The sequence below is a fragment of the Tenrec ecaudatus genome, chromosome 10 (assembly GCF_050624435.1).
Source record: "Tenrec ecaudatus isolate mTenEca1 chromosome 10, mTenEca1.hap1, whole genome shotgun sequence".
In the NCBI taxonomy this organism is placed as follows: domain Eukaryota; kingdom Metazoa; phylum Chordata; class Mammalia; order Afrosoricida; family Tenrecidae; genus Tenrec; species Tenrec ecaudatus.
This window is the reverse complement of record NC_134539.1, coordinates 123,401,421-123,421,888: the sequence shown is the minus strand read 5'-3', so window position 1 is coordinate 123,421,888 and position 20,468 is coordinate 123,401,421. Positions and strand designations below refer to the sequence as shown.

Sequence of the window (20,468 nt, the reverse complement as noted above, 5' to 3'; positions counted from 1 at the left end):
ATCAGGAAGCCAGAAGCAGTAAGAGACAGTTTTTCACTGCTCTGAGCCAAAAAGGACACCTACCGTGTGTGTCAGTTCTTACCAAATGCAAAAAGCAGTGAGGAACTGGGGATGTGGAGGGGAGGAGTGGTGGTGGAATGAGTTCAAGATAAAACAGTTGAAAGTTACAGCAATAACTAGCGACAGGCCACTCGATCTGAATTCCTTTCATCTATAAAAGAAGTTCTCTAAAATTCCTCTGTACATCAAAGTTCCAATGATTCTACCAAGATCACTCTACAGGCAAACAAGATACACAGCGAGGCTTGTACGTCACGTGGGGCAGTATTACATAGATTAGTACCTTTGGACATATAAACTTGGGTTCTTAATTTTTCTCCATTAACAAAATTGTGAGAACATAGCAATTGCTTAATTTCTCTATGCATTAGTTTCAAAAGCTTAAAGGGTGGAAGATACTAGAACCTATCTCACAGAGCTGTTATACATGATATACTGTTATATAAGATTTAGATAATGTTCTTGCCGTAGTGCCAGGAACACAAACAGTTGGCAAATGTTAGTTACTATTACTGTATTAAACATTATTAGTAATATATCCTAAAATCCATAATGTAAGGTACAGCACTTCCATACCATGAGCCTCTTAGAGTCACCAAACAGAACAGTGGCTTTCAAATATTAAAACATGAGAAGGCAGATAAGAGCACACAGGACAGACAGAAAGGCTTGTAGAACTGGGTCTCTGTACCTGCAGGTCCTGCAGCAGCTGCATCTTCCATCAGCTCTCCCTCTTCCAGCTCCATGTTGTTATATTCCACATCATTTTCACCAGACCTAAGAATAATACAAAACTAATCCTTCACTTACAATAAATAAAATTAGCATTATTTGTCACACATCAATAAATTTTATGGCATTAGTCCATAGCTTTCTCCTGTGAAACGTAGGATATTTCTAAATTAAAAAAGAAAAATACTTTTATCATTCATTACCAAGATTAGTAGACATCATGATAACCAGAGAACTGTTTTAAACTGAGATTACAGACTCAAAGAATTTATAACCCACAGAGCAGAGAGCTGAGAGCCTTCAGGCAGGAGACTTTCTAGCAGAGCAGAGTGCCTCTGGGCACTTGTCGGTATAGCTGAAGCTTTTGTAACACATGTACTAGCAAGGCAAAGGCAGGGCAGGCCTCTTCAAAAACCAAGGAAAGAGGAAGCAGAAGCTAACTAGACAAGAAGAACAGGAAAGCAAGTGGATTCAGTCTCAAAGTGTGGAGCGATGGGGTTTTGAGGATTTCAGAGTCAGATTGTCACCATTTCCTTTCTGTGTGAAGCTGCCATTTAGAAGTGTTGGAAAGATGGAGTAAGATCCACAGGCCAAAGCTAAAGTGTGGGTTGGGAGTCTGCCAAGACCAAGGAACGAAAGACTGGGACCTGCTCGGGCTGAGGAGGTGGTGTCTAAAAAAATGGGGTCACCCAGAGCCAAGGGAACAGAGCTGCCATCCAAGTGGGCTCAGAAGAGGGACATGAAGTCCAGGGCCAAGGCCAAGATAGTCTCAGAAAGCAGAGGATTGTTATCAAGTCTTGAGAGTTAATGTAAATTATTCTGCTGGGGTTTACACTTGCTCCATGCTCTGTTTTGTTTTTTCCTCTAAATCTCCCATTTTTAACTGAAATATTTACCTAGTGCCTGTTCCACCACTGAAGCAGGCAACTTCTATTCTGCTACAAAAGGTCTCTCTTTAAAGTGGCCACGGTTAAGATGCCACTTTGAGGATGTGACCCAAACCATGGTGTTTTCAATTGCCTCACATGCATAAGAAAGCTGGACTGAGAAGAACTGGAAGAACTGAAGCCTCGAATTATAATGTCGGAGAAGCATACTGAATATGCAATGGCCTACCACAACAAACAAATCCATCTTAGAAGGATTTTGCCTGGAATGCCCCTTAAAAGTGAGGACAGTAAGATTTAGTATTCTGTACTTTGATCGTGTTACAAGGCAGAGGTCAGAGAAAAGGAGGAAGACCCTCAGTGAAGGGATCAGCGCTGTGGGCACCACAAGGCGCTACAACAGAGGAACTTGTGAGGATGGGACAGGCGTAGGTGGTCTCTTTCTGTTGTATAGATGGTCACAGTCACAATTGACTTGACATAACCTAACAGCAGCTATCCTCAGGACAACCTTGAGATACCTTCAAGAGAAGAACAAAAAAATCAATTCAGATAGAACTGCATATTTAAGCTATGAAAAGGTAGAGTTCACTCTGTACAACCACTATCTAAAACAATCAACTGCAAATTTTCCATACTGATTCAAATTTATCAGTTCATTTTTATAGATCTAAAAACATTGTAATGATGTTTTGTGGCTTGTAGAATTAACGAGGCCCGGGCTTTGCATTTTAATCAGCTAACCCATTTTGGGCAATTTGTCGAGTATTTTCAAGAGGATCATTAAGTATCAATGGACTGTTTTGAGGAGTTAAATTTGTGAGAGTCAAGGGGAGAATAGGTTAAAATTCTCACCTAATTCTCTAGAGAAATGGCATACTCCAGGGTTAAGAGAAAGTACAACATGAACCTGGAACATTTTACAGTGCCTGGAAAACAGTGCTTAAAAAGGAGACTGGCCAAGTCTGCAATAATCTCACCAATAAAATACTGATAGTAACAGATGAAAACATTTAATAATGTTAAGGATCCATGAGCCAATTCTAATAAAGTAATAAGTGGAAGAGAGGGGAAAGCTTTTCATTAGAGCAAAAGTCTAACAAATGCAGAAGAAATAATGCCAATTAGGAAATCATAACTTAGCAATTAATGGCAATGATTGCTATTAATGGATCACAAAATTAGGATATTAAGGGATGTTAAAATTAGGCAAAAATATACATGGGATATTTACAGCCTCAAGATATCTCTCCACTAGTTACAAAGGGAAAATGGTGAATTAAAATGGAGACACCTAGCATACACCTTAGCCAGGTGATCAAATTTAGTATCATTGGTAATGCAACAAAAATTAATGTAATGTGCCTCCTGATATGCTGCACAGAGGAAAAAAAATGCATCATCACTCCTGCCAAATACATCATTAGAACTTCTGTCCAAAGGGTAATTTCAATCAAATCACAAAGAAATGAGACACAAATCAAAGGACTTTCTCCAAATTAACTGACCCGTACTCCTCAAAAGTGTCAAGGAAGGCTAAGTCACAGTTCCAGGTGGAAGCAGACTTCAGACACTGAACAGACAAACGTAGCAAGGGATCTTAGACTAGATCCTAAACCAAAGTATATTATTGGTGGAACAATTGGCAAAACTTTTATTAAGTCATAGGCTAGAAGTAGTACTGAATCAATGTTAATTTCCTAATTTAGGTAACTATACTAGTTACATAGCAAATATTCGTGTGCTTTTTTTAAAAAATGGGAAAGACAGACTGAAATGTACTTGACCTCAAAAGTCTCATAAAAGAAAGTCCTGGAATGAGAGGGAACGAGAGAGTGAGCGAGCGCAGAGCAATTATATAAAACATAGTAAAAACGGTAAAATGTTCAGGACGTTAGGGAATCTTGGTAAAGAGAAAGTATAAGGGAAATTTTTGTTATTACTCTTCTAATAAATACTTTTTAAAACGTGAAAAATTTTCAAAATTAAGAAAAATTTTAAAATATTTTACTTACATAATGGTACATCATATCCAGAAAATAACTACTAGATATCCCTCCACTTTTAGACGTGAGTTAATTGTACTAATAAATTACCACTTGGAGGTTTGACGGTGCAGTGAAGGTGAGACACTCACATGGTTTCTTCATCGATGTCATTTTCCTCCGTGTTACTTGTTGCCGTGGAGCTGGCTGAGGAACTGCTACCATCCAGGTGATTTACTTCATCTTCGCCAACCAGGTCCAGATCCAGATCTCCATCGGAAAGCTCGTGCTAGAGTCACGGCAAAGAAACTAAGGTTTTTATCCTTCACTACTTTGAGCATCCCACCCAACCCTATTAACAGTGCAACCATCAGGGAATAAAGCAATCATCAGAATTCTCAGCTCCTGTGCTGTGGCGGCTATGCTTTGTTGAGGAAAATCACATCACAACGATCAGCACACCTATCTTAGGACTGTCAGCCTCAGCTGGGTCCTTACTGTGACTCGAAGCACGTGTCATTCTGCTTCCTCCACTGCTCCTCAAAGCTAACGCCTCCACCCATCGCTCCACAAAGCCTATCAAACATCTATTCTCCTTAAAGTCCTTGTACCGGGGCTAATACTTCTTGAGCCCAACATCCCCTCGCCTATGAACTGCGTAGCTTCAGCAATACCCTAAGCAGCAATCTTTCTCCTCACTGGCACCTTCACTTAACATCTCAATCAAATTCCCCAGCTTAAAAATAGTCACATAAAGCTGACTTCTGATTTTGACTTAAACAGTAATAACCATTACCTATTGTTCTTGAGTACTTGCTTATTCTGTTGTTTTGCTGGAGCAAACCCTAGCAATCTCCCAAGTCATAAATCCTACCACCTATGTAAGGTGCCTATTAGTTTTAGAAATAGGACACAAAGTATCCAAAATTTTATCAAGAATTACTATTGTTTTCTATAATAAATTCATTTCTAGAACCTTGCTCCACGGTCATTCAACACCTTGACTTCTAAGTTACGGTAAGGCACAGAATTAACATTCACAGAAAACCAATGGAAAACTTTAGCACTCTGATTCCATAAAGTATGTTGGAAACCATGATCCTGTCATTTTTGCAACACACAAAAATTATTACATGATAATCTTCATTCTGAATCTTCTCCTCATCTTCTTCATCTTCTTTGGCCTCTCTCACCGAAGCTGTAGTTGGACCGACCTCAAGAAGCATGTCAGAGCTCGACCCAGACTTCTTAGCTCGCATCTCTGGGCCATCATCGTTTTGGGGGCTAAGGTGGTTATCTGGTGGCGACAAGTCTCTGGATTTCTGAGTTCGAGACAGTTCAATAGTAAGTCTCTTTGAAAACAAGAAGAGCACACATAGATAGCTGGTATAAGTAGCAGTTTGTAACTGGCCGCGTTCAGGAAGAAAAAGGCTCCTAGAGCCTGCCTTAGACCACTTTCCCACCGGCTCCTGACTTTTGCTTATGGAAAAAATCTCTTCTCAAGGATAGCCACACCATCATCTTTGAGCAGACCAAGCTCATGGCAGCCATGCGTGTACCAGAAGAGAACCGAGCTTTACAGGGAAAGTAGTTCTTGGGACGTTTCTTCTGGGGTGTCTCTGGGTGGAGCCTAACTGCCAGCCTTTCAGTTTGCAGTCGTCACGCATGTCAATGTCAAGTACAAACTGTCCCCATCAATCTTTTCCTTCCATGTCCATCTCGAGCCTCACATAAAGTTAAGCAAATTGTGTGGTGTCTATGGTCAGTTGGTTAAATAATATACTTAACATAATCTCTGAAAATATCACATTATCCTCCCGCACTCATTAATCACTCTCTCAGAATTTAAACCTCACCCCCCCTCCCCAATTTCCATTATGGGAAAGTGATATTCCTTACACAGATTTAGTAAAATTAAAGTTCACTTGGTGATCCATCCCAATGCTCAAGAAAAAAAATAAGCACTGAAAATGGAGCGTCTCCCCAAGACCCATCTGTAGGCAACTGGACATCCCCTTACAGAAGGACTGTGGGGAGGAGGCAAGCCAGTCAGGGTGCAGTGCAGCAACAATGAAACCTACAACTTTTCTGAGGTTCTTTAATGCTTCCTCCCCCAGCCCCCCTTCTATCATGATCCTAATTCTACTTTACAAATCTGGCTAGACCAGAGGATGTACACTGGTACAGATAGGAACTGGAAACACAGGGAATCCAGGACAGATGATCCCTTCAGGACCAGTGCTGAGAGTGGCGAAAATGGGAGGGTAGAAGGAGGGTGAGGTGGAAAGAGGGAACCGATTACAAGGATCTACATATAACCTCCTCCATGGGGGACGGACAACAGAAAAGTGGGTGAAGGGAGACGTTGGACAGCATAAGATATGACAAAATAATAATTTATAAATTTTATTATCGAGGGCTTATACTTGTATTAAAGTTTATGTTATCAAGGATTCATGACGGAGGGGGGAGCAAAGGGCAAAAAATGAGGAGCTGATCCCAAGGGCTCAAAAAGAAAGAAAATGTTTTGAGAATGATAATGGCAACAAATGTACAAATGTGCTTGACACAATAAATGGATGTATGGATTGTGATAAAAGAGTTGTATGAGCCCCCAATAAAATGTTTAAAAAAGAAAATGGAATATGGAGCATCTTTCAATTGTTTTATAAAAGATCCTCGATATCCAAGACAGCTTAGGGAAGACTTTATCACCCACTAAACCAACAGTGTCCAATTAATGCTAGGATGATGGAAATGATCTGTCTGTTATGCATAATATAGTAGCCACTGTATGTGGACACTGATCACTTAAAATGTGGCCAGTTTAACTGAGAAAGAGAATCCTTAACTCTAATTACTTGAAGTAGCCACATGTGGCTACTGGCTTCTAAAATGGACAATGAAAGTAGATGCTCAAGTGTCAGAATAGGGAACAAAATAATGGGATTTTCCTACAAGATTCCTGACGAGTGCCCCAAGTCCAACCCCAAACCCAAAATTCATGTTATTAGCTTACCTCTTTAAGATTGTTTATTTGCTGAATATAACTAGTCTGTGCAGCTTCCAACTGAGTAATATACCAATGCTGATCCCGGCATTTTTGAAAGAAAGTTGGTGAACGAACCTGAAACCTTAAAAGGATAGCTCCAGGTGAGAAATAACAGTTAGATTATCAAACGAAGTTAGTCACCAGGTAATACTGTAACAAAAATACAAGTATATTGACTTCACAAACTAAAATTTCGGAGACTAGCAGTCAAAATTCAGCGTGCCAGTTGTAGGGGGAGGCTTCCTCTGGAAAGTGGCCTTTAGCTTCTGCATTTTGGATTGAAGTGTGTCCACTAAAAACAGGGACTGCATATCCAACTCTGGGCTCGGAGCCCTGGTGGCATAGTGGCTATGCACTGCCAACTGCAAGGGCAGCAGTCAGAAACTGCCAGCCACTCAGTGGGAGGAAGACAGGGCTTCCTCTACTTGCTTAGAGGTAGACCTACCTACCCAGTGCCACAGGGTGGAAAGCAGTGAGTTGAGTTTGGCTAATTTTGATGCCTGGAATTATATTCAAATTTGGGTCGTGGGTCTTTGTTATGTCAATGAGGCAGGATTAGTGAGAAGGTGTCCAAGCTCAAATATCTAAGCCGACACTGGGAAGGGAGTTGCTAAACCACAAGTAGAGCTCCCAGGAGCAGAGGAGGCAATAAATTAAATGCAGTGTTGCCAAACTGCATCTCTAGCCTGAGAAAATAAACTTATGTATTAAAGCCACCTACCTTTATACTGAGAGGACTGCAAATGAATGAAACAAAATGTACACGAATTGTCAAATGTAAGAGTAATGAGCTTATCTGTAAACCTTCATCTAGTGCACGAAAAGTCAACAACTAAAGAGGTCCAAATACATCTTTATGAAGTAAGTGCATAAAGCTATCTACTTGGGCTATTTCTGTTGTAGCAGCTTTAGGTATTCGAGACACTAGCCGCTGTCAATAACTATAAACCAGACAGTTTTTCATTGATTTGATTATGGTTCAAGTACAAATAATATACAATGTAAAGTGAAAAAAATAAGCAACTGCTCCTTTGTCATTCTTAGGTTTTCCAAGGGGAAATAGGGCTGCTGAACTTTCAACAGATAAACGAGCCATTATAACATTTACAGAGCTTCATTTTTATGGATTACCAATTAGATGTCACACAGATTTATGACTAGGCATTATGATTATTCACTGCAGCTAAGAAAATGGTAAGGTTACAGATAATATGAATCTCAATATTCATCTTTCTTGTTTTATTTTGTTTATCTGTCATCTTTCTTAAACACATGGCTTTGAAATAAAGTTCTGATGGCCCTACTCCCTCATAACCAAGTCCACAACATTCAATGTTTCCTCTTACCTTAAAATTACTGTGTCATTCTGTCGATTCAAGTATCCTTCATTTGCAAGTAAATCCAAACGAAAAAATCTATTATAACCCCAGCATTCCCCAACTTCAAAGTCAGATGCAAATTCTCTAATGATATTTTTAGTAGGATCATTACAGGATTGATGAACCATCTCTACACGATACTCGTATCTAAATTTGGAAAAGAAAATATTAACATTGTTAGTAAAGCAGTGTCAGACTCATCTAAACATTAAGATGACTAAGTAAAAAAAAAGACCAAGTAATTACATGAAAAAGTTATTAATATATACATTTCCCTCTACAATTATTCTATTAATTACAAAAACCAGATTATGGTGAACTGCATTTATTTTATTCTTTCAAAGTTGCTTTTGTTCTATTAGCAATGCTAAATAATTTTCCAGTTACAAATTCTATGTAATTAGATTCTTTTATGTTCATAACCTACATTTTCCTTACATATAATTGATTAAACAGTCATGTATTTTGCATTTTAAAGTTAAAACCTATTAAATTTTAAATTTAAAGTATATATTAAAAAAGACTCACAAGGAAGGACGATTGAACCAGGGTGCAGTATAGCACTGATGAAACACACAACATCCCTCTGGTTCTTTAATGCTTTTTCTCACACACACCCCTCCCACTATCATGAGCCCACTTCTACCTTACAAATCCGGCTAGACCAGAGTGTGTACACCGGTACAGAAAAGAGCTCTTGACACATGGAATCCAGGACAGATAAGCCCCTCAGGAACAGTAACAGGGTTGCAACACCATGAGGGTTAGAGCGAAGGTGGGGGGAAGAAAGTGGAACCGATCACACAATGATCAATGTATAATAACCCCCACCCACCAAGGAAGACAACTAACAGAAATGTGGGTGGAGGGAGACAGCAGATGGTGTAAGATATGAAAACAGTAATATATAATTTATCAGGAGTTCATGAGGGTGGGAGGGAGGGAAAAAAAGAGGAGCTGATACCCAGGGCTCAAGTAAAAAGAAAATACTTTGAAAATTATAGCAAACTACGTACAAGTGTGCTTGATACAACTGATATATGGATTGTACAAGAGCTGTAAGAGCCCTCCCAATAAAATTATTTTTTAAAAAGAAAAGCCAGTACACATCTTGAATTCTGTGACTTTTTCTGTAACTTGGTTTGTTAAAAATTCCAAGTGTTTTTTTAAAAAGGTCAATCTACTGATGTTTATTGAAAAAAACATTGCTATTAAAAGTGAAAATATAAAGACAACTAAAAGGTACGTATATGTAATAATAACCATATTTAGTGAGGATGAATTCTTTAAAGAAAAACTTTAGTTAAAATGCTATTCTACTGGCAAAGAGAAAAAAATATAGCTAGTTAAAAATGTGATGAGTACGTAAGTGCTAAGTATTAAAATATTTTTACATTATCCACTACACTAATTAATGTGGGTTGTTGGCACAAAACACTAAACAATAAAAGGAAGTTTGCTTAGAATAGATAGTAGTCATGAGGTTCAAAGTGTGTCAGTAAACAATCCATTCAACAACATAAAGCATTTCCAGATTCAACTATTGTGAAGACTTACTTGAGAAAAGAAAAGTGACCAAGAAAAAAAATAAACAGCAATGATGAGTACTGCTAGTCTGATGATCTGGTATGACTCCTTCAGGAGAAGTTAAACTCAGGATTTAATATTTTCCATCAAGAGCAGTCCACTTGCTTAATTTCTGCCCCCCTGATGCTCTCAGGAGCAGTGAGGAGAGAGACCATTCCTGGCTGCCTCGAAGGCAGTGGTTCTCAGCCTTCCTCACGCCGCGACCCTGTAATACAGGTCCTCATGTGGTGGCGACCCAACCATAAAATTATTTTCATTGTTACTTCATCACTGTCATTTTGCTACTGTTATGAATTGGGCGACCCCTGTGAAAGGGTCGTTCGATCCCCAAAGGGGTGGTGACCCAATGGTTCAGAACTAAGGGCCTTGTCTCCTGGGCAAAAGATCAAGTGATTCCACCCTTTCTTCTCATTTTAGTCAAGTTGTGCCGAGAAGCCACAGCAAAGGGAGGCGCTCATTTTGCCAAAGAAAGCACAGCAGTTGCACATCCTGTTTTGCAAACACCGCCAGTGTTTTGAAATGATCCTGACGATGATGAAGCCTCTGTGAGTGAAAGCCTGCAGAGGGAAGCTCCAAGCAAGCAAGCAATGAAACAGACAAAAGTCCTTCCAGAAGATGTTACCAGGTATGACCATTACAGCTTTTAGGATGAAATATAGGGGGGGAGAAAATAATCCGAATTGCTTTGGGGAAAAGATCAAAAGATCAAGTCCACTCACAACTTAACCAAAAACAGGTGAAATCAGGAAAGAGGAGGAACAAAGAATGGAAAAGAAAAGCCATCAAGAATGAGAAATGAGAAAGGGAAAATTTAATGATAGAGGTTTTCATAACACCTGTTTATAAGAAAAAACTACGCCGGAGAGCTGACGAAGAATGCTGGACAAGCAGCACGTTTGGATGTAACCAAAGATCTCAGTGGATTTCCTAGGCATCTATTAAGTCAAACAGCTGGTGAAGAGAAAGTACCTAAATGCAGCTTTCATGAAGCCAGACCTGGGATAAAGGAAGAGAAGCCACATAATGACGTAAATTCACAGAAGAAAATACCACAAGAAAAACGCATTTTCCAAACTGGCATAAATGCAGGAGAAATCCCAGATGTGACTTTGATGCTAAGAGCAGCAAGGATGAGGAAACTGAAGAAAACAGTAAAATGATCTACCCAAGGGAGAAGGCCGAGAGTCCTGAGAATGACCCCAAGCATCACAGGATCAACCTCATTTTCATCCAGAGAAGCAACAGCACAGTGCCTAACGCCACCCAAAAAATCAACACCGAGAAAGACAACCCAGGGACCAGGAGAACTGCTCCATTCACTCGCCAAAAAGAAAAGACGGATTCCCATGGACACAGACCAGTTGTAGACATTCTCACCAGAAGAGGCATGAAAAAGATTAAACTGAAAGGAAGAGGTCATGGAGAAAGTGATAGAAAAGCCAGAGAATGGAGAAGGAAGACAGTTGTGGAGAAATATATTCCAAGAGAACAAGCAAGAGACACCTAAATCACCTTGAGTGACAGTGAAAGGAGAGAAGAGCAAAAGCAAAGGGAGAGAGTGTGGAAGGAAGGAAGGAAGGAAGGAAGGAAGGAAGGAAGGAAGGAAGGTGTGAGCAGAGCTGGGGAAAGGAAGTGTGCAATCTTCAGAAAGGGAAAGTAGCCCAAGTTTTAGAGCAAAAGATAGGTTGCTTGACCAGGGCAAATCCAGCAAGACGGTAACGGACAAATAGAGGAGACAGCACAAACCCTCTACTGTTGAAAGCTCACTGGGAGCAAAACAGAGAATCACAGAGGAAAGGCAAGAGAGACTAAGAACACGTGAGACCTGAAGCTGTGTGCATGTTTGCAGAACGGAGCAATGAAGATCGTCTACTGTCAGCTTGAGACAGGCACTGAGCCAGGCATACTGCACGGGTTAATGCAAAGGCCTCTACTGAGAAACCAGGATTCATGGCTGCTCTATGGAGCAGAGAAAAGTACAACTTGCTGAAGAAAAGCAACCAGAAGGTGAACAGTAGTTTGGTGTGTGTGTAACAGGGTATGGCACCCAATTCTTGAAAAATGACCTGGTCTTTGAAACTTATGTTGAGAATTGAGTATATAATTCTTTAAAATGATTTGAAAAAAATCATAGTCCCTATGTTTCAACAATAAAAATGTGCTGAGAAAATACACTTTTACAAAAAATCAGTAAAATGTTGCATTCCAAACACTAAATAGTAGTTAAAGTATGGGAAAACAGGTCCTCTTACACAATGTGGTAGAAATATCAAGGGGCACAACTGGCTATCAAAGACTTTGGCAACATTCACCAAAATTTTTAATGAACAATTCAATTCTCCAAATAATTCCATTTGTAAGGATTTATCCCACAGGCAACTCAGGCAATTGGCCTTACACAGTTCATAAGCTTTATATTCTACATACTAGTTTGATGAGTAGCATCTGGGATCTTACTGGTCAGCTAAAACACACTATTGGTCTGTACTTATCGGAAGCAAGAGTAACAGGAAACTAATCACTCAACGAAAATAGTCAACAGCATTAACATTAACCATGGTCTCCTTCTATACTGAGACCAGAAAACTAGATAGTGCTCGGCTACCACTACTAACCACTCTCACTGATGGTCCTGGAAAACAAGAAAAGTATAAAACAAAACTTAACACTCTTAAAAAGACCAAACTCAAGGAAGTTTAAGGCATATGCATAGTCAGATGCCTCATGATATCCCTCTTAAAACAAAAGCCCAGAAAAATAACTGAATTTTTAGCTGTTGTCAGTACTGGGGAGATGAGCCGGTCAGGGTGCAGCGTAACAACGATGAGACACACAACCCTCCTCTAGTCCTTAACTGCTTCCTCTCTCCACCATCATGATCCCAACTCTACCTTACAAATCCGGCTCGACCAGAGCATGGACACTGGTACAGATAGCAACTGGAAACACAGGGAATCCAGGGTGGATGATCCCTTCTGGATATGAGAGTGATGATACTGGAGGGTGGAAGGAAGGTGTGGTAGAAAGGGGGTACCGATAATAAGGATCTACATACAACCTCCTCCCTTCATCCAGGGAAGTGGGTGAAGGGAGACATAGGACAGTGTAAGACGTAAGGGGGAGAAGGAAGGGAGGGGGGAAAATGAGGAGCTGATACCAAGGGCTCAATTAGAAAGCAAATGTTTTGAGAATGATGAGGGTAACAAATATACAAATGTGCTTGACACAATGGATGGATGGATGGTGATAAGAGTTGTATGAGCCCCCAATAAAATGATAAAAAGATATCAGCATTATCTAAAGTGGTCTTTAGACTCAATTAAATACACACTAGAATTCCAACAGCCTTTTAAATTTTTTTCCTGGACTCTTTATTTCATTTTTTAAAAATAAATGACTTTATTGGGAGCTCTTACAGCTCTTATAACAATCCATACGTGAATTGTATCAAGCACAATTGTACATTAGATTGCCATCATTTTCAAAATATTTTCTACTTGAGCCCTTCCCCTCCCTACCCTCCCACCCTTGAAAATTACTTATTATTTTTATATCTTACAGTATCCACTGTCTTTCACCCACGTTTCTGTTGTTCTCCCCCCCACCCCCCAGGGGAGCGGCAGCGGCATACATTGATCATTGCTATCAGTACCCTCTTTATTCCCATTCTTCCCCACCATCCCCTCTACCCCCTATGTTATCGCTATTCCCAGTACTATTCCTGAGGGGTTTATCTGTCCTGGTTTCCGTGTATCGAAAGCTCTTATCTGTACCAGTGTACATGCTCTGGTCTAGCCGAATTTTTAAGGTAGAACTGGGGTCATGCTAGTGGGAGGGGAAGGAAGCGTTAAAGAACTAGAGGAATATTGAGTTTTGTTAGTGCTACACTGCACCTTTGCTGACTTGTACTTTCCTGTGACCTTCTGTGAAGGAATGTCCAACTGTCTACAGATGGGCTTGGGGTCGCCATTCCAACCCCTCAGTCGCATCAACTGTTCGTTCTGGGTCTTCTAATGCCTGATCCCGTAGACACCTTGTGATCACACAGGTTTGTGTGCTTCTTCCACGGGGGCTTGGTTGCCTTCCTGCTAGATGGCTACTTGTTTAACTTCAAGCCTTTAAGACACTGTTATATTTTATTAGCCAGGCACCATCAGCTTTCTTCACCACATTTGCTTATTTATGTACCTTTTGTCTTCAATGATAATGTCGGGAAGGTGAGCATCACAGAATAGCAGGTTATTAGAAGTCTACTTGTGTTGAGGGAGGACTTGAGTAGAGGCTCAATGTCCATCTGCTACCTTAATACTTAACATAAATAAATATATGTACATAGACCTATATCTGTCATATATTTACATATGTACATGCCTATATTTATACTTCTATAAGTCTTTTGCCTCCTAGTTCTCACTCTATTTCCTTTTACTCTCATCCTGTCCTACTATCATGTTTGACCTTCACTGGCTTTTAGTAATTCCTCTCGGCTACACTGTACTTGATCACACCCCACCAGGCATTCTACACCCTCCTCGCCATTGATTTTAGTCACTTGTTGTCCTCTTGTCCCTGGGTTTGTTGGATTCCCTGCCCTTGCCCACACCTCCTCTCCCATATCCTCCCAGAACCATCAGTCCCATTGTTTTCTCCTCGGGGTTGTTTATCCTGTCTATCCTATATACCATATATACTCAAGCATAAGCCAACCTGAATGAATACAGCCAAGGCACCTAATTTTACCACAAAAACTGCATTAAAAATGTGCCGAAAAAACTCAGGTTATACACAAGTATATACGGTAGATAAACATGAAAAACAAAATCAAAAATAGTCTATAAATAGTTCAGGTCTGTCTGACCCTTACGAATATTTTCTGATTGGGTCTGATACAGTGTCAAATCCGAAGTCTATTTTTGAGATTGCTTGAGGACTTCGTTGCTTTGCCCCGCTTGCTGCTGTGTTGCGCTCCCTTCATGTTACGCCCTGGTGTTGGGTTGTCAGGTCAGACAGCAGCCTTCTTTATAGAAGTGCCAAAAAGAAATCCTCAACTGCATATGGGATGGCAACATTCCTCAAATAGTTAAAGCGATCTTGCAAGAAATGAACCAGGTAGGAGGATTCATATATCGGATTATAAAATATATGACACAGCTACAGTAAAAAAACAAACAAACCCCATACTGGTATACAAAGATACACAAAGGCTAGTGGGATAAAAGCGTAAGTCCAGAAATAAACTCTTGATATCCACGGTCAACTGCTCTTTGACAAGAGTGCTAGGTCCTCTCATTCAGCAAGTGTTAGGTGCCCTCAAGTCAGTCTGACGCACTGGGCTCCTATGCACAACAGAAATGAAACACTGCCTGCTCCTGAGCAATCCTCACAACGGTCTCGGGCTTGAATCCATTGTTGGAGCCGCTGTGTCAATCCATCTCAGAGGGCCTTCCTCTTTTTCGCTGCCCCTCATGACTCCCTTCTCCAGGGAATGGTTGTTCCTGACAAAATATCCAAAGCATTTAAGATGAATTCTAGACAGACAGACAGACACAAACACACATACCACTAGGCTTATGACACAGAAGTTCCTCTCTGGAAAAAAATCCACATTTTGAGAGAATCAAGAGATTGTACACCAATGGCATTGAAGCTCTATTCACAATAGCCAAAAGGTGGCCACAACCTAAATGCCCATCAACAGTGAATGAATAAAAAACATGGACTATACACATCAAAGAAAACTACTCAGCCAGCAAAATTACTGAAGTCTCGATGCACGCTGCAATGTGGATGGAGCTTTAAGGCATTGTAAGTGTTAACACCTCATTCAAAGAATGAGAAATACAAATCGCTTCTCAGCCTCTTGGCTAAGATCAAGTGCAGAAAATAAATACTTGTACGACCTCATTTACATAAAAAAGACAAGGCCAAAGTACATAAAACCAAAGTTTTATTCATTTCTTTATACATTTCTAATGACTAAGCAGAATCAAGGCCCCTGATGATGTCAATGTCCTAATCTTCAAAACCTAAAATATGGTAAGTTATAAAGCAAAGGAGCTTTATAGTCTTACAGTTCGTAAGGATATGATAGAGAGACCATTCCCTGAAAAGCAGAGAACTTTTTCCATTTCGAAGAGAGAAATAGCAAAGGAAAAGCGGAGAATTCCAAGCAGTGGAGGGATTGATTCCACATGCCACAGCAGGCTCTGAGACTTATGAAGCCACTGTAGAAAGCCAGACACTAAATTTGGCCCAGAGGTGGCAAACCGAAAGAAAACAAGGACCTTAGCCCTTCAAACTGCAAGAAATTGGAGTGAGCCAACTGCCTGAATGAGCTCGGAAGAAGATTCTTCATATCACCTCTGAAATCTTGATTTCAACCTTCCTAAACTGAAAGCAGAGAAACCAGTAGTACCAACCTAGACTTCTGAACTCTGTAGCAGAGATAAATTTGTATGGCTTAAAGCCATAATTACGTGGGAATTTGTTACAATAATAAAAAGTGAATGCACATGATAGTATCATTGAATTTTGTCTCTTCTAAAGAATCTAAACCGCTGACTTCAATTTTTAAAGATTTTATAATAGTTCTAAACTCAGAATTTCATCAATTTATACCTCTTTCACTAACATGTTCAATAAAATACAGTACAGAACAAGTCTCTGAAAATTACTTCTTCGTGGGGACATTGTGCATGCTGCCTACCGATTACATATTTGCATAAAGTTTTTGCTCAACTAAGCAATTTTCTTTAATGTCAACCTTGAAAAACCAGTAAGAATTAAAACATTTATAAACTAATGTAATGCATGATTAATCTAAATAAACTAAGCCAATGAAGACATTATGAATAGTTTCATTTGTTGTATTAAGTAAATATTCTTTTCAAAAGGTCATGTGCTTTTTATCTTATTTAAAATTTTTATAGTGCTTTATTTGGTCTGCTGAGAGGAGGAGTCCGACTCCACATGATGCGGTTAGCTGTGGCGGTCCATGTTCTTAACTCTGCCCTGTAGGTACAGGACTTACTCCATGAGGACCCCGAAACAGGAACATTAGACACAGAAGGATACCTAGTTTATAATTCAGGGAATTTCAGTCACCCCAAAGTGATGGTCCAACCAGCCCAAGGATGCAACTTTCCTTTTTTATCCCTGCCCCGAGCTAAATTCCCTTCTTTGAAAGGCGCTAGATCAAGTTATAATCCACCAAATTGCAAGTTCACTATTGGTCCCGCCACAGCATGGTTTCAAATTTATTCTGGTAATCCATTCATCTGTTTTCCTGTAAGTGATTCTTAGTAAGCTTCCTAGACCACAATATTTAGAAAGGAATTAAGAGGTTGTTTTTTTAATATTACAGGACAAAAGCCCAGTGGATTCTTGGTTTCTCAAGGTTTAGCTCTAAGCTCAACACCAAGCACAACCTCTCCATGGTGCAAGTCTATGCATGAGAGCTAGTTTAAATACGAAAGAAACCCTTAGCCCTGGGTCATACACTGGGATAAAACTGCAACCCTTCCAGAGTCATCTTGACAAAGGTGGCCCATCTTCTCAGCAAGAAGCACTCTTTCTTTGGCAAAAAGGATAGACATCCCCACAAGCTTGGCAAACTCTTCCGATGTTAAGGATCCTTTTTCTGAAACCGTCTCTAGGACTGAGGTCACCATTTCCTCTTCCTTGTGCAACTGAAGCTCAATCACCATGATGCCATTATCAAAGCCTCAGAGTCTGAGAGGTAATTTCAGGGCACCCAGCATTTTGCAGGCATTCACTAAATCTTCAGGTGAGCGCAACCCCATCCCTTGAGTGTGGTTTACTAGGCAGGACACGCCTGTTAATGACATTATGCCCCCTCATTCCTCTAAAGCAGTGGTTCTCAACCTGCCTAATGCTGCGGCCCTGTAATAGTTAGTTCCTCATGCGGTGGTGACCCCCTCCCCAACCATAACATTACTTTTGTTGCTACTTCATAACTCCAATTTTGCTACTGTTATGAATTGGGCTACCCCTGTGAAAGGGTCATTCTACCTCCAAAGGGGTGGCAACCGACAGGTTGAGAATTGCTCCTCTAAAGGCACCTGCTGTTTGGCCAGCTCCATGTGGTACTGTGTGCCTGAGCTATGGTTTTCTCTGCTTACTGGGTTAGCTCTCCCCACGCTCAGCAAGTAGGAGTTAATCCCGAAGGTCTCATCTTCTGTGATGTTCCCTTGTCTTTAATTTTATTAGCAATTAATTTTGATAACTCCACCATTTTCTTTGCCTTGACCATGAGCTTGCTGAGGTCTTCAAAGGCCTCAGAAATTGTTTCGTCTGTTGTTCTCTTTTCTTCCAGTTTCCTGTCAATGCCTCTACTTCCTACAGCCCTTATTCTCCCTGGCTGGGACCCTCCATTGCTTGTAATGACTGAGAAACCAGCACATTCTCCCATCTTCTCTGGGTCATTTCTTCTGATAAGCACCTATAAAACTCAATGTAGCCATGTTCTTTGAAGGAAAATGTCATGTAGAAATTCTTATTGCTCGGGAATGGGACCATGTTCTTGGCTAGGTGGAGCGGGGTGAAGATGAGCCACTATTTTGGCATTTTCCCAATTCCAGCTGCCTGTTCTTCAATGAACAGAAACTGACAAAGAAGGATGAATGGCCATACAACATTCATGACTTTTCTGATCTCTCCTAATCAGTCAATGTGTACTAAGGAGGAGGGTCCCAGCATCAACTTATAACTTCTTCCTTCTCCAGGTATGGGTTTTATCATCTATCTGGGCTCCCAGAAGGGACCATCTAAACCTCCCGCTGAGCTAGGGTTGGTTTACAGTTATGGAATTCTCCTAGCAAGAAGGCAGCCATGGCCGGGCCCAGTATTTTTGCTCTATCCCCAGTGTAATTAGGGGTTCTGAATTCCTTGCAGAAACATCCACTACTCCACTTTTCATTGCCATCACAGATGCACACCGCATGCCACTGGATCACCAAGGTCTCATCGATCTCCAGGAGGCAACTGACCCCCAAGAACCAGTCCATGGCTGCCAGGCCAGCCTCCACTACTCACCCGAGCAGGCCGCCATCTGCTTTTCAGCTTTCTATGTTAAAATAACTTGAGACTTACAAAAGAGCTGCAAAGGCAACACAAAGCTGTCACACAGACTTTCCCAACCTTCTCATGTTAATATCTGACATGAACATAAAATTGTCAAAACAGTAAGACTGACAGTGGCATAAAGTTATTAACTGCAGACTTTCTTTAGATTTTACCCGTTTTCCACTAATGTCCCTTTTCTATTTCAAGATTCAATCTAGGATACTCCCCCCTTGCATTCAGTTGTCATGGCTTATTTTAATCCCATCCGTTCACAATTTTTCAGTTTTGACTTGTCTTTATTAACTGGATTTCTTCTATAAAGAGAGTTGTCCACTGACCTTGTTTCCTCAGTCAGTTATATTTATCACTAGGATCCTATTATTTTCTTCTTTTAGTGCATTTCCCTGCTTTCTGATGTTCCAGGTTTAATCGTGGCTCCAAAATGCCTTGGCCCCTTTGGTTTAAGAATATGGTGTTTAGAAGCCAAGACCTGGCCACTACTACTGTATGGTTACTATGGGAGTATATTGAATTCCAGACCCAGATCGGGCATAGTTCTAAAGTTTTAGGTATTTCTGAACTATGTTAGGTTTATTTACTTACTGAGGATATAATATTTTTGAGGTTAAAAAGCAATTAAGTATCTTTCATTGAAGTAGTTACTCCAAAGTCCAAAACATGGGGAAAATTTTCAGAGAAATAATTTTTTAATCTTTTATTAGGGGCTCATACAACTCTTATCACAATCTATACAAACATCAGTTGTGTAAAGCACATTTGTACATTCATTGCCCTCATCATTCTCAAAACATCCACTCTCCACCCAAGCCCCTGGCATCAGCTCATTTTTCCCTTCCATCCCCGCTCCCCCCATGAACCATTGATAATTTATAAATTAATATTTTGTCATATTTTGCACTGTCCGGAATCTCCCTTTACCCACCTTTCTGCTGTCTATCCCCCAGGGAGGAGTTTATATGTAAACCCTTGTAATCGGTTCCCCCTTTCCCAACCCATCCTTCCTCCACCCTCCCAGTATCACCACTCATACCACTGGTCCTGAAGGGATCATCTGCCCTGGATGACCTGTGTTTCCAGTTCCTATCTGTACCAGTGTACATTCTCTGGTCTAGCCATATTTGTAAGATAGAATTGGGATCATGATAGTGGGGAGAGGGGGGGAGGAAGCATTTAGGAACTAGAGGAAAGTTGTATGTTTCATTTTTGCTACATCACACCCTGACTGGCTCGTCTCCTCGTGACCCTTCTGGAAGGGGATGTCCAGTGGCCTACAAATGGGTTTTGGGTCTCCATTCTGGACTCCCCATCTCATTCACAATATGATTTTTTGTTCTTTGATGTCTGATACCTAATCCCTTCGACACCTCGTGATCACACAGGCTGGTGTGCTTCTTCCATGTAGGCTTTGTTGCTTCTGAGCTAGATGGCCACTTGTTTATCTTCAAGCCTTTAAAACCCAAGATACTATCTCATTTAATAGCCGGGCACCATCAGCTTTCGAAAAATACTTAATATTCACACAAATATCAAATTGTCACAAAATAAGATTTCTGCTCAAAATGGCAACACTATTTCCATTTAAAGACAAATAAATAGAACAGTCAAGAATCTTGAGAACTTCGGTTAAAAAACCATTAATATATGTGCTTAAGTACACTGAGGATCAAGTACATATAAAACT

At 40.4% G+C, this 20,468-nt stretch overlaps 1 protein-coding gene and 2 pseudogenes across 5 annotated transcripts in view; 1 reads left to right on the top strand and 2 right to left on the bottom strand.

Moving 5' to 3' along the window:
- The window catches only part of TRIM37 (tripartite motif containing 37), a 122,862-nt gene that overhangs the window by 45,464 nt on the left and 56,930 nt on the right, over positions 1 to 20,468 (bottom strand). For all 5 annotated transcript variants that reach the window (XM_075561521.1, XM_075561519.1, XM_075561518.1 and 2 more), the window contains exons 13-17: positions 8,063 to 8,242; positions 6,684 to 6,798; positions 4,798 to 5,016; positions 3,817 to 3,953; positions 752 to 837 (exon numbers count right to left, since the gene is read on the bottom strand). In XM_075561521.1, coding sequence (XP_075417636.1) covers positions 752 to 837; positions 3,817 to 3,953; positions 4,798 to 5,016; positions 6,684 to 6,798; positions 8,063 to 8,242 — 737 coding nt within the window. The remainder of the gene's footprint in view (positions 1 to 751; positions 838 to 3,816; positions 3,954 to 4,797; positions 5,017 to 6,683; positions 6,799 to 8,062; positions 8,243 to 20,468) is intronic.
- Positions 8,853 to 11,716, top strand: LOC142460228 (nuclear speckle splicing regulatory protein 1 pseudogene; annotated as a pseudogene).
- LOC142460227 (vacuolar protein-sorting-associated protein 36-like) lies at positions 17,175 to 18,708 on the bottom strand (annotated as a pseudogene).